Source organism: Diadema antillarum, unplaced genomic scaffold (assembly GCF_040938485.1).
Source record: "Diadema antillarum isolate AM-2024a unplaced genomic scaffold, OU_Dant_1.0 scf00000112, whole genome shotgun sequence".
NCBI lineage: Eukaryota > Metazoa > Echinodermata > Echinoidea > Diadematoida > Diadematidae > Diadema > Diadema antillarum.
In genome coordinates, this window is record NW_027271001.1 from 1,930,358 (window position 1) to 1,944,113 (window position 13,756).

General features: G+C 38.7%; 1 protein-coding gene across 1 annotated transcript; it reads right to left on the reverse strand.

The window, feature by feature from the left end:
- Positions 1–9,531: 9,531 nt before the first annotated feature.
- LOC139719572 (uncharacterized) lies at positions 9,532–10,455 on the reverse strand. The gene is made up of 2 exons (XM_071630984.1): positions 10,419–10,455; positions 9,532–10,052 (listed from the first exon to the last, which is right to left on the reverse strand). Exons 1-2 carry the CDS (start codon positions 10,453–10,455, stop codon positions 9,532–9,534), a joined length of 558 nt encoding a protein of 185 aa, XP_071487085.1.
- Between the last annotated feature and the right edge of the window lie 3,301 nt (positions 10,456–13,756).

Below are 13,756 nucleotides of genomic sequence, written 5' to 3' on the forward strand. Positions count from 1 at the left end.
GCTGAAAGTAAATGTGTAAGTACACGCCATTGTGTGCTACTCACCGATTACTTTACAAGGCGATTACATGCGAATACAGTTGTACTTTGCAAGATCGGTTTATAACTTTGTTTGCTAACCATACCTGTTGTAAATGTACCTGTTGCTAGTTAGTGTAGTTTGTAAATTAATTTCCTCACGACACGCCATATAAAAATTGACAGCTACATATCAAGGCACTTGATATACGTGTCAATGTCAGTTACAGCTTGTTATTTTGAAGGTGTTTAAATTAAAACAAAATCATGTTCCTAATTCCGAAGGTTTACTATTACGCTTTTTTTTTTCATTTTCGAATTGACGACCCTTATCTTATTTTTGTATAAAAAACCCACGAATAACAAACCCTTTGGAATAAGGCCATAATGATGTTCGCAATAAGGAGATCTATTTTATTTTCGGATGAAGGAACATCCCAAGTTATACTGATTTCTCGATTGTTTATGGATTAACGAACCTTTGGAAAATGAACCTTATTAATGTTCATTATCTGATATATGAACTTTCGGCATTACGAACATCATCTTTAATCTCTACATAGCAAACGACAGTCCGATCTTGATTATTTGACAATCTGTCATCCGGATTTCTCTCTCATCCGGACGTGTTCACACAGAGACCGCGAAATAAAAAAGTGATTCAAACTATTGCATCCGCCAAAACACATACATGAATTGCCTATAATACCCAACGCAAACATGGTAGCCCCTATGAATTTTATATCAAGATGTTTCAATTTCCGTAAAATCGGACTATAATTCTAATAGGCTATCAAAGATACAACACTGTTGATGTATACACTACCTACCTAGCTATTATACTGGGTCAACAGCTATGTACATGTATACAAACAGTGTTTCACCCATATCGCTCATCCAGACGGGTGGCAATCCCGACATAGCCGGACGACAGAGGTCGGAATCTAATTGCTTGCATTTTGTAGACGTGGCTAAACCATGTGTCACCAACTTTCTTATAAAAGATAAATCATCAAGAAGAAGATTAAACAACCATAATGCTGTTGATTTAAAATGTTTATACAAATGAAATTAATATGATTCTGAAAGATATTGGCATGGAAATATAGTACTTGAACTTGTTTAGAAAATCCGATTTCATTGATAAACGTTTACTTAGATAGTTCATGTGAGAAGTCCATGAGGGGCTATTATCAACAGGGACCAAAGAAACAACATTCCAAACTTCTTGGAGTAGTTCCCAGATAGCAATGCTGCGTTGGCCCAACGTTGGTCCAACGGCATACATGTACGTCGGGCCAACAACAGAAACGTGACGTCGCTCCGACGTCATTTTGGCCATCGGGCCAACGTTGGTCCAACGGTAAAGCCTTATGTTGGGACGACGTTGGTACAATGTCAGACCAACTTTATACCAACCATTCTTCCACTTTGCATGATGCACTGGCCAAACGTTGGCCCAACTACTTGTGTGTACGTTGGCACAACGTCAGAAACATGACGTTGATCCAACGTCATTTTGGCCGTCGGGCTAACATTGGCCCAACAGTGAAATCTTTACGTAACACCAAAATTATATCGAGCACTTTTCCACCCTGTTATAACGTTAAGCTAAGCGTTATACCAACCACTTTTCCACTGTAATATGACATTATCACACAGTTAAACCATTCCCTTTTCGACTTTGTAATGATGTTATCCCAACATAAAACCGCCCACTTTTCTACCATGCTATAACACTATCCCAACGTTGTACCTACCACTATTTAAAAGTGTTTTGATGTTATCCCACCGATAGAACAACCTTATACCAACCATTTTTTCACCATAACTTCCAACCAACGTCATAAAAATTCCCCTCCGACCTTATTATGACGCTGTCCCAACGCTGGACCAACATTTTATAATTCACTTTTCACCGTTGTGCCAACGATGTACCAACGTTGGTCCAACGTCATCCTTTTACCCTTGAGCCAACGTTGGTCCGATGACCAAAAAAGTTTATTAGGCCAACGTCATGTTTCTGACGTTAGGCCATCGTAGTCTTGTTCTGGGCAACAGCCGCCTGAATTAGAGTCTATTCCTGTAATTTCCTACAATCTACCCTATTCCTAAGCTTCTACATCCTATACCTATTCCTATACCTATACCTATACCTATATCTATTCCTATTTCCTTGCTGAAAGAAAAGTATTTGGTTTTCTTCATGAACCCCTGCGTGATGATAATGTTTCTAGACATGGTTACTAACTGGATGACACTTTCGTTACATTTTCGTCAAAATTCCATCAAAACATCGGAATATTTTTTACAAATGCGAGTGGAAATTGTGCATAAATCAGCAATAATTTCATGACAATTTCTAACACAGTTTACAGTTTACTCCCAGCATCAATACTTTTAAATTTAACGTTTTTTTAATATTTTCACCAAATTTGAATTGCAAATTCTCTCATTAATATTCATGATCTTTGTATGTTGTTATTCCAACGTTGGGCCCACGTTGTCCCAACCGCTTTTTGACATGATTATGATTTGGCAAAAAATCCCAATACAGTGTATTGAAAAATGTCTTTATTTCATGAACATGTTGCAATGATATATGCAGTAACACTTAAATAGCTTTAATAACAGTTTTCTCTTTTCATTTGTTTTGATTATAATTATCTTTTTTTTTTGTTACCATGACGATGTGTGCATTGGTTTTTGGGGAAATATAATTCGTGCCTTTTTTATATTCTGTTCGGTGAACCATCATTCAATGGATGAAAGTCAAGTTGACAGCATGTACGGCTTTAAATCATGTTTTTCCTTTGGTGGAAATAAGAATAAAACTGTTAAATCTAAAAAGAAATAATCTTATCATCATTACATTATCATTTAATGTCTTTGGTCTATCTTCATTAGTTTTCAATTTACAGACTCTCTCTTATGATTGATAATGATGGAAATGACGTTTATCCCAACTTTAGACCTAGCTATAATGAACTTATACGGAGTATCATTCCAGGAGTACACCAACCCCACTCCAGTAGACCATTATCTAGCTAACTCAACTGTATGCTACAATTCATCCACATTTGGACAAACACCCGGTTGCGAATTACATATATGCTATAATCTCCCCAACATTGGCTAACACTCATGCAACTCTTTGCCAAAGCGCTGGCCAACCTCATGTTTCTGACGTGACGCCATACCCGCATGACGTCGGACTAATGTTGGACAAACGCAGCATTCAAAGAGGAAAATTGTAGATACAATAAGGATCTAACATCTTGCCATCGTTGGTCGAAAATGTGGCCTTCACTGTTTGAAAAATGTTGGCCCGACGGACAAAATGGCGTTGGGCTAACCTCACGTTTCTGACATTGTGCAAACATACACGCATGATGTTGGACCAACGCTGGACGAACGTAGCATTCAAACTGGAAAAGTATATAGTTGATGTAATGTTGGTCTGACATTGTACCAGCATTGGACCAACGTCAGGCTTTCACTGTTGGGCCAACGTTGGTCCGATTGCCAAAATGCATCGGAACGACGTCATATTTCTAACATTGTGCCAACATACAAACATTCAAGTTGGAATAACATTTGACAAACGCAAGGTTCAAAGTGGAAATTTCTTTGATATGATGTATTTGACATTGTGCCAACGTCAGATCAACGTCAGATTTAATGTTGGACCAGTGGTGGTCCGACGACCAAAATGACGTTGAGCCAAAGTCATATTCTGACGTTGTGCCAACATGCACGCATGACGTTTTACCAACATTTGGCCAACGCAGCATTCAAAGTAGAAAAGGGTTGATATATCGTTGGTCTGACATTGTACCAGCATTGGACCAACGTCTGGATTTCACTGTTTGGCCAATGTTGGCCCGATGCCTAAAATGACGTCGGAACGACGTCATATTTTGTACGTTATGCCAAGATACACACTTTTAAGCTGGATTAACATTAGATAAATGCAGTACTCAAATAAGTGAAAATATAGTTGATATGATGTTGATTTGACATTGTACCAACGTCAATCCAACGTCAGACTGTCACTGTTGGACCAGTGATAACCCAACGACCAAAATGACGTTGAGCCAACGTCATTCTATAATGTTGTGGCAAAATACACGCATGATGTTTGACCAACATCGGGCCGATGCAGCATTCAATTATTGGTAACATGGTTGGTATAATGTCGATCTGACATTGATCCAACGTCAGTCCAATGTCAGGCTTTTATTTATGGGCCAATGTTGGCCCGATGGCCAAAATGACGTCGGAGCGACGTCATTTTTCTAACGTTGTGCCAACACACACGCTTTCAAATGGGATTAACATTGGACAAATGCAGTATTCAAAGTAGAAATATGGTTGATATGATGTTGATTTGACATTGAGCCAACGTCATTCCAACGTCTGACTTTAACTGTTGGGCCAGTGGTAGCCCGACGACCAAAATGACGTTGAGCCAACGTCATATTTTGATGTTGTGACAACATACACGCATGACGTATGACCAACATCGGGCCAACGCAGCATTCAAGTTGGTAACATGGTTGGTATAATGTCAGTGTGACATTGAACCAACGTCAGTCCAAAGTCAGGCTTTCATTGTTGGGCCAATGTTGGCCCTGTGGCCAAAATCACTGCAACCGTGCCAATCATTGTCAATATTAGCCCAATGTGGGTATCCGATCAAGATCCACCCTTCATCGCCGATAAAAGTAAGATGGTTACCCAATGTTGTGCCAATGTTCCAAATGTAGCTTACCGATTGCGAGAGTGGCGATAATCGCCTACGTTGGCCCAATGTAGGCTGGCAAACCAATATCTACCTTAGATTAGTTACAAAAGTAGGTCAATGGGCCAATGTTGGTTTAACGTAAGCATACTGACTGCGAGCATGCCCACAAATCGACAATGTTGGCCTAACGTAGGATAGCCAGCCAATATCCATTTTGCATCAATGACAAAAGTGAGACGGGTGGTCCAACTTTATGCCGACGTTATTTTACCGGCTGTGCGAAAACAAAAATTGCCAACGTTGGCCCAGGCCCAACGTAGATTTGCCAAATAATTTCCACCTTCCCTCGGGAACGAAAGTAAATCAATGGCCCAACCTTGTACCAACGTTAGCTTACCGACTGCGACCGTGCCAACCATTGCCAACGTTGCCCCAACGTAGGATTACCAACCAATATCCATCTTGCATCACCGACAAGGTGATACGGTGGCCCAACGTTGCGCCAACGTTAGTTTACAAATTGCAACCGTACCGACCATCGCCATCATTGGCCCAACGTAGGATACCCAACTACAATGTATATCCACCGACCGCAAGTGGCGACTATAAAGACATTGGCCCAACGCTGAGCCACCGTCATCTCACCGACCGCGACCATGGTGACCATAAAGACATTGGCCCAACGTTGAGCCAACGTCATCTCACCGGCCGCGACCGTGGCGACCATTGCTGACGTTGGCCCAATGGAGAATTGTTATCTGGGTTATTGATGAAAATTTAACCTGGAACGTTCATATATACGTTATATCTTAAGTTCAATATCTAGAGGTGTCGGAATTATCTCTAACCTGAAGTTTACTTTACCTTTAAGCACCGTGTTGCCGTTATATAATACCATAGTATATATATATATATATATATATATATATATATATATATATATATACATACAAAATATGAAAAGTTCTGCGTCGGTGTGTAATGAATAGATATCAAGAGTAAAAACATACGTATTAACACCGCAGGAGCCAAAAAAAAATTGGACTGACGTTTCGGTTACAGAACTTTATCAAAGTAAGTTTGAACATAAACAATTTGATGCAAGAAACTAAGAAGACGCATAAGTTGCCAAGATAAAAATAATAATAACAATAGGCTGGCTGGACGAATGGTATAAGTGCTAGGGAGTGACGAAGCTTTTACTTCCTCAAAAGTCAATTAGACATCAAGGTCCGGATACATGGAACACTCTTCATGAGGAGTTGAAACAGTGTTCCTCCTTGTTTTCATTTAAAGCAAACTTAAAGAAGTACATTTTATTACAGTATACTTCAAATACGAACTGAAAACAAACAAATTATACAACTAATGTTGGTCTCCCGATAGCAACAACGCATATCGTCCCCTCTTTCAGTAAACCAATTTTATTATTCTAAATTCCAGCCTATCTGCCATTGTGCACCTTCAAGCACCTGCACACACATTCACCACCACCTCCATCACACAGTAGAGTTTATTTTCCCCTGCTACCTTCGCAGCAGAATATATATTGTTACGAATCTAGTACGTCCTTATCTTTTCCTCGGGCCGGCCATCTTTTCAAGCAATGCTTATAATGGCGGCCCTCTGCATAATCGTTTCTTAACTATAAATGTTATTCTTATCACTGCTGCATAGACATGCATATTGTATATTACATTTCTTTCATATCGTTGTTTATGCAAGTCAAAAGACTGTGTTAAATTTATTTTATATATTTCCTACATGTTCATGATTATGTACTTATATGTATCGTGATTTATGCAAGTCAAACGACTCTGCGTTGAATTTACTTTGTATATTTCCTGCATCTTCATGATTATGTAACTTATGTATATTGATTTGCAGAAAATAAAGTATCTATCAAACAAACAAACGCCAAAAAAGAAAGAAAGAATAGATGCGCAATTTAAAGCAATAAAGTATATATATATATATATATATATATATATATATTATTGTAATATTTTAGGGGGTAATTGTGGTATAACTATAAAAGTTAGTCCTATGTTATTATTACAAAAGAGAGCTGTCCGCATTTGTACAGGATCTTATTTTGCTGATACGGATCCATTGTTTTATAAATCTAAAACATTAAAAGTGGCTGACATTAAGCCCTTCAAGTCGCAGTTTTCATGTTTGTATGTATTAATAAACATTTTGCTTTTGATAACAGTATACATTCATATACCCAACTCGCAATGGCAGAAATTTTCATCTTTATTATACAACACCTATTTAGAATGTAGCTATCCGATTGGTCGATTGCCCATCACGTGACATTTAGTGAAAAGTTCCATCGCACGCTCTGGCTCTCAGCCGTGCAATTTTGTTTGAGCAAAACGTTCCATTGCACGGCTCTGATGTCACAATAAACCAACATGTGCCTTGTGCGCTCAACAATTACAAGCGCGCTAACAAGCGCGTAGTTTTCGTTTCGCATACGTACGTACACGGTGACTGCGACCGTGAGGCTACTCATTCGTCTTTCACGGAAAATGGTTGCCATTTCTGTGCTAAATTCAAGAATCCGTGAGTACTAAATCTGTTGACGTTCGAGGTGTTGTATAAAACAAATAGTGAATGGTCTTTACTCGTGCAATGAAACAAGATTTCGCACTCGGTGAAAGATGAGGAGAACTTTTCAACTCGGCTTTGCCTCGTTGAATAGAGCGCCTCTATCTTTCACCTCGTGCGAAATCTTGTACCATCGCACTCGTGACCATTCACTATTTGTATACTAGCACATAAATCTCTAAGACATTATGATCCTGACTTGGGGAATAGTCTTTCTAATTGTATTAGAAAATACATTCTAGCCAATTCTCAGTCAAGGCAAATTTACAAACACATTTGTACCATCCTTGTATAATATAGGGTGATTGCCGATTTTGTGTGTGTGTGTGTGTTATTCCATGACAGATGATTGAATTTAAGAGTTTTCTGCTTTTTCTATTGGACTGTCTTTCTTTTCTAATGTGTTATATCATTTTGACTTGAAATTTATTCAGAAATTAGTCCTGTTTTGATATGTGAAATTTTGTGAAGGGTCCCATGTTTAATCAAATACATCCTGCGGGCAGTCTATAACTGCCAAGATATACTTTACTCTTTCCACCACGATGTTATAGTACATGACTCGTGTCCATACACGATATGCATACACAAATATTATTTACATCAGTAAAATTAATCTACATGTCTTTTTAATGGCCATTAACAATAATAAAACACGAAGACTGCACATATGCACTTGCACCCTAACTCACCGTTGAACTGATGCATTTTGTAGTTACCCTAGTCTGTAAAAAAATAAAGAAGAGTGAAAATCTTCACTCTTAAAGGAGTGAATAATAGAAAAGAGTGAGTTTCGAGTGAAATTGGAGTGAATTTGAGTCTGAGGTCACTCCAAAATTAGTGAAAATTTCTCTCCAATTTCGCTCGAAACTCACTCTTTTCTGTTATTCACTTCTTCAAGAATAAAGATTTTCACTCTTCTCTTTTTAGAGAATATTCAGTTATATAATTTAGTATGAATTAAATGGTTTGTAAAGAAGTACAGGGCATGAAATGTATGTTTTTTAGATACAAACGTATATCTCAAGGAGGCAGATAAAGAATTATAGGAACATGTAATGATCATAACCTTGACTTCCTGGAACTGGCCTACACACTCAGAATGAAGCGCTCAAAGGCCAGATAAGTGGTTTTGGCCACATGCACTATCTATGGACCGGGAGACTCAATGAGCACATTCAAAAAAAAAAAAAAAACTGTTACCAAAATCTCAAAAAATGAATACGAAAATATGAAATGTAATGATGCTTACGAAACAATAACTATGTTGAAAAGAAACATAAAAAAGAACCAAAGCATAAACATGTGTGCTAAATTGACTGCACAAGACGTTAAGTTGCATGCCAAAAAAATAGATTCGAATGAACTAGCGCGGCATATGTGTGATCACGTGGCCATATCATTCTAAATTGAATGAACGAATAACGAAATGGTGCTTGTTTTACGATATTCAATTGGAAAAAGTGTTAATTAGAATGAGATTAAAGGTAATTTCAATGCTCCGAAATGAATTTGAATAAAGAGATCATAAAATTGAAATACCAAACATACCTATTCAAAAATTTTGCTAAATTAAATGAGGCAATAAGGAATTGGACTGACAAAAGTGCGAAATTGGCCGGGAAGACATTATCATTCACAAGTATACGTCTTAAGCATTTAGCCTACAAAAGAAAACCGTCTAACTTTAACAGATACGGAACAGCTTTATCGTGTTGATGATAGATTTTAACGTATTACGAAAATGCTCTCTCTCACACAATATTCTTATGAAGAGAATGTAAAGTATATAGACATGTGAATACATTATTATTGCATGTTTAAAATACATAATCATCATCGATGATTATACGACGGTACCACATACATGTATGTACTATGGAGTCATACAAAATAAAGTAAATATCGAAAGACCCAGCCAGACTGAATATTATGTGTTCTTTCGATTAAACCTTTATTTCATAATGACTTTACGATCAACGTTGTTCATCATCCCGTAAAGTTTACATTTCAATCCATTGTAAAAACAGAATCAGTGCTACCATAGCAATGAACATCATGGGCAATTTGGGCTTAACATGTATTGAGCAACTTTTCTGTCCTAGATATGCGTGAACAGTTTGTGAATGGTAAAGGCGTTACCCATGGAAACTACGCGGTCAGCGTTTCCAGTTCGACAACTACTGGCTCTTCTGTAGGAGGAACGATTTCTGGTGGAGGAACTGCTTCTGTTGCAGGAATGGCTTCTATACTTCTCCTAGCCATACATCGGACACGGAGGGCGTACAAACCCTTCAAAATAGCCTGAGCTAACAGCGTTGCAAGAAAAACGCCCACCACTGTTGCGGCCGCTATGCTAGGGTAGTTTTCGAAGTCGACATAAGGGTAAATGAAAGGATTTCCCAACAGGTCCGTTCCCCCAGCCGCCCAGTAGATGACGATGAAGAGCACGTAGATAACAAAGCAAAAGAACGGATAGACAGCATGTACGAAGCGGACGACGATCAGGGTTTGGAAGATTTCGATGAGGAAGATTAATGTGGGATAGATAATCAAAAGGCTGTTGTAAAAGGTAAGGACGTACGTGTACCCCAAGTCGAAAGCAGTTACAATGATGGATGGAGCGGCGGTGAGGTTAAAGAGAAACCACTGAAGCTGGTACCGAAATTTTTCTGAAAGTATGATACAACGAAAGACGATTATCAAACAACTTTAACAAGACAGAAAGAGGGAATTACGGTAATCAACACAACAGAAATCGAACATATTTCTTTTTTGTTTTTTAGTCGTAATCAAATTAGTTATACGAAATACTCAACACAACCATGCCCTGAGCAGCAAAATGTTTTAAAACGTTGTTATTTGCTTTAATGATAAATGCGTCTTTCAGTTGCCATGAGATAAGGAAGGTTGCAGTTTCACTTTACTTTTTAACTGTCTACTTCTGAACATACACAGATTGCGATAAATTGATATCAAATTAACAATGAAAATGGCAAAAAATTTGCAGATATTTGCGAGGGAGCGGAGCCACCTACCGACGGTCACCAGGAAAAAGGGTGCATCCTCCCACATGAGGGAGATTTTTGCATTTCCAGCTTGAAATTCAGAGATTTTGGTGCGCACTTTTTGTAAGACGTTCAATTGTTTCTATCAAAAGAGAAAAAATCTAGAGCAGCATTTAGGGAACTTAAAATCTTTGAAAATAAAAGATTTGTGTTCATTTCAACTTGGTCAAATTATGTTTAGTTACAACCGCAATCACCTACCCAAAATATTTCACTCATTCTTTCTTTCGTAACAGCCACGTACATACACATTCCACTAGACGCTCCAATGAATTCCATCTGCCATTAATGATAATTGTACATAATTATAATACATTTTGTTTTGGATGGACCCACATTTTGGATTAGCTTTGATAACGGTTTAGAATTAAATCTGTTACATTTAAATATAAGCTGAAAAAAAAAGCTCTCTACATAATGCCAGATAATTATGTTGTTTATGACAAATCCTCAATATTTTCAGCTGTTACATAAACCTCATCCTTTTCCTCTTCCTTTTCAACATAAGAATAATTTTTATTGCTCGAACATTGCGATCACGTTTAAGCTTCTAACGAATACATTTCAGACGAATGGCAAAGTGAAAGTGGCTCGCTCGCTCTGCCCGTACAAATAGTAAAATGAACAGTTTTCATCAGTTGCAATAATAGTCTTTCGCAATACCGATTGTTTTACTACGTTTAATTCCCCAAAAATTTGAATTAAAATGTTCTGTAAACGCGACTTTTACACTCCTGTGGGGTTTTTTTTAAGTCCCTACCGTGATACCCCCCTCCCACATCCTCCCCCGGCCGAGGATCTCGCATCGCCACATAATGTACCCCCGTATGTTATAATTGTAGTCTTTGACACTAATTTTGTTTTCGCCATGTAATTCCCTAGAAATTTGCTTTAAAATATTCTGTTTTTACAAAAAAAAGTCCCTACCGTGGGAGGGGGGTATCCCCTTCCCACACCTCCCCCCTCCCCCCGCTCGGTCTATTCACTCCCTCGCCGAGTATCTCACACCGTCACAGGATGTACCCCGTTATATTATAATCGTAGTCCTTCAAACTATTTTTTTTCACTATGTTTAATTTCCTAGAAATTTGCTTTTAAATGCTCTATAAACGCGACTTTTGTACTGTGTTTTTACAAAAAGTCCCTATCGTGGGAGGGGGGATCCCCCCACACCCTCTCCCTGCTCAGCCGCTTCGCTCCCTCGCCGAGGATCTCACACCATGTACCCCCGTATGTTAAAATCGTAGTCCTTCGCACTATAAATTTGTTCACTATTTTTAATTTCCTGGAAATTTGCTTTGAAAATTAAAATGCTCTGTAAACGTGACTTTTGAGCTCTGTTTTTTTTTTCCATTACGAAAAGTCCCTATCGTGGGAGGGGGCTATACCCCCCCCCCCACACACACAAACACACCCTCCCCCTGCTCAGCCTCTTCGTTCCCTCGCCGAGGATCTCACATCGTCACATATAAATGTACTCCCCCGTGTGTTATAATTACAGTCCTTCGCACATTTTTTTTTACTATATTCAATTTACTAGAAATTTGCTTTAAAAAGCTCTATAAACGCGACTTTTGTACTCTGTTTTTACAGAAAGTCCCTGCCGTGTGTGTGTGGAGGGGGGGGGGGGGAGGTGGTATCCCCCCCCCACACCCTCCCCCTACTCGGTCGCTTCCCTCCTGCCCCGAGGATCTTACACTGTCACATAAATGTACCCCCGTATGTTATAATCATAGTCCTTTGCACTATTTTTTTTTCCACTAGGTGTAATTTCTTACAAATTTGCGTTTAAATGCTCTATAAACGCGACTTTTGTACGCTGCTTCTACAAAAAGTCCCTACCGTGGTATCCCCGGTCGGTCGCTTCGCTCCCTCGCCGAGGGAGATTTTGCCCCCCCCCCCCCCCCCCCCCAAAAAAAAAAAAAAAAAAAAAAAAAAAAAAGGAGTTCTGGCGCGCTCGGGTAACATTATTCTAATCAGGGAATACTCAGTAAGTAGCAGTTATTCCAGTTTTTGTTTGAAAATAATCAGAGCAGAAAATTTGACAATGCCTTCGGGAAGATTATTCCAGAATTTGGGTTCGGTGAAAACAATTCTTGTCTTGAGCAAAGTGTGTGCGAGTACGTGGAAGGTGGTATGCATGAGCCGCATAGTTTTTCTGAAACATGCGTAAATACGCCAGGCAAGTCGTTGGTTGATAACTGATACATTAATTGTGCCTATAAGTTGTTGAAACAGTTTTTGTTGTTGGATAGGTCTAGGAATATACCAACTGTAAGTGATGAACCGTCCATAGCGTGGGCTGCTTTATCGATTAAAAAAAGCAGAGCGTGGGTAGTACAATTTTTAATCCAAATTCAGACAAAAAAATGCACTCATTTTCAGTGAAGTGAAGTTAAGCCCCCACCCCCACCCACCCCATAAAAAAAGAATACAACTCAACTAATTTTTAAGTGCTCTCACAAAGGTGAAATTCTGTTAGTCTCCGATATCGGGGTTCTTTCCATTGACGGTATAAAGTGTTAAAATAGACCATTGTAGGAACACTTCAAAAGCGTGATGTTTAAGTTCTCTAAAAAAAAGGTGAATATCTAGCAGGGTTTCGTTTCAGTTCATTCACTCACAGTAGTGTTGTAATAGACCATTACAGAAAGCATGAGTTATTTGTTTATTGAAATCCCAATGTTATGTATTTGATTGGATGTCTTTGTGTGTTCAGCCTCCTAAGCACCGTGACATTATCATGAGCTGAGCAAAATTTTATGATTCCTTAAATCAAGTCACCACCTTTCTAAAAACTATCTTTGTGTTATCAGCTGAGATAAAACTTTCGACGTGTAAATAAACTTCTGAAAATTGTCAAACAAATATTCACCCTTCCATGGATAACCTTTCAAAAAGAAACCAAACATCAACAGTGTAATTAATCAGACTCTGTAAATGGGCTTTTCGGGTCGTGTCGTTGGCCTTCGTGTTGCCTTCTATTTCTCTTCCCGTTTCCACTTACATTATACAACACGTACTGTACCTTTAAGTGTTGCATTCGTCCTGCTCCTCATGAAGTCCAGCACAACATTAAAACAGGCCAGGCAAATATAACATGTTGCAGAAGTGTGTGTCCAAAACCCGAAGTAAAGGAGGAACTTCGGGCCTTGTATCACCGCTGGCAGTGCATCAACAAATAGCAAAAAAACGAAAGTGCAGGCGACCAGTGCGAGTCGGTAGAAGACGTACACGCAGAAAGGTATTCTTGACTGAAAGAGAAAAGATGAACAGCTTTGATAATTCAAGGAATTGATCGGATGACG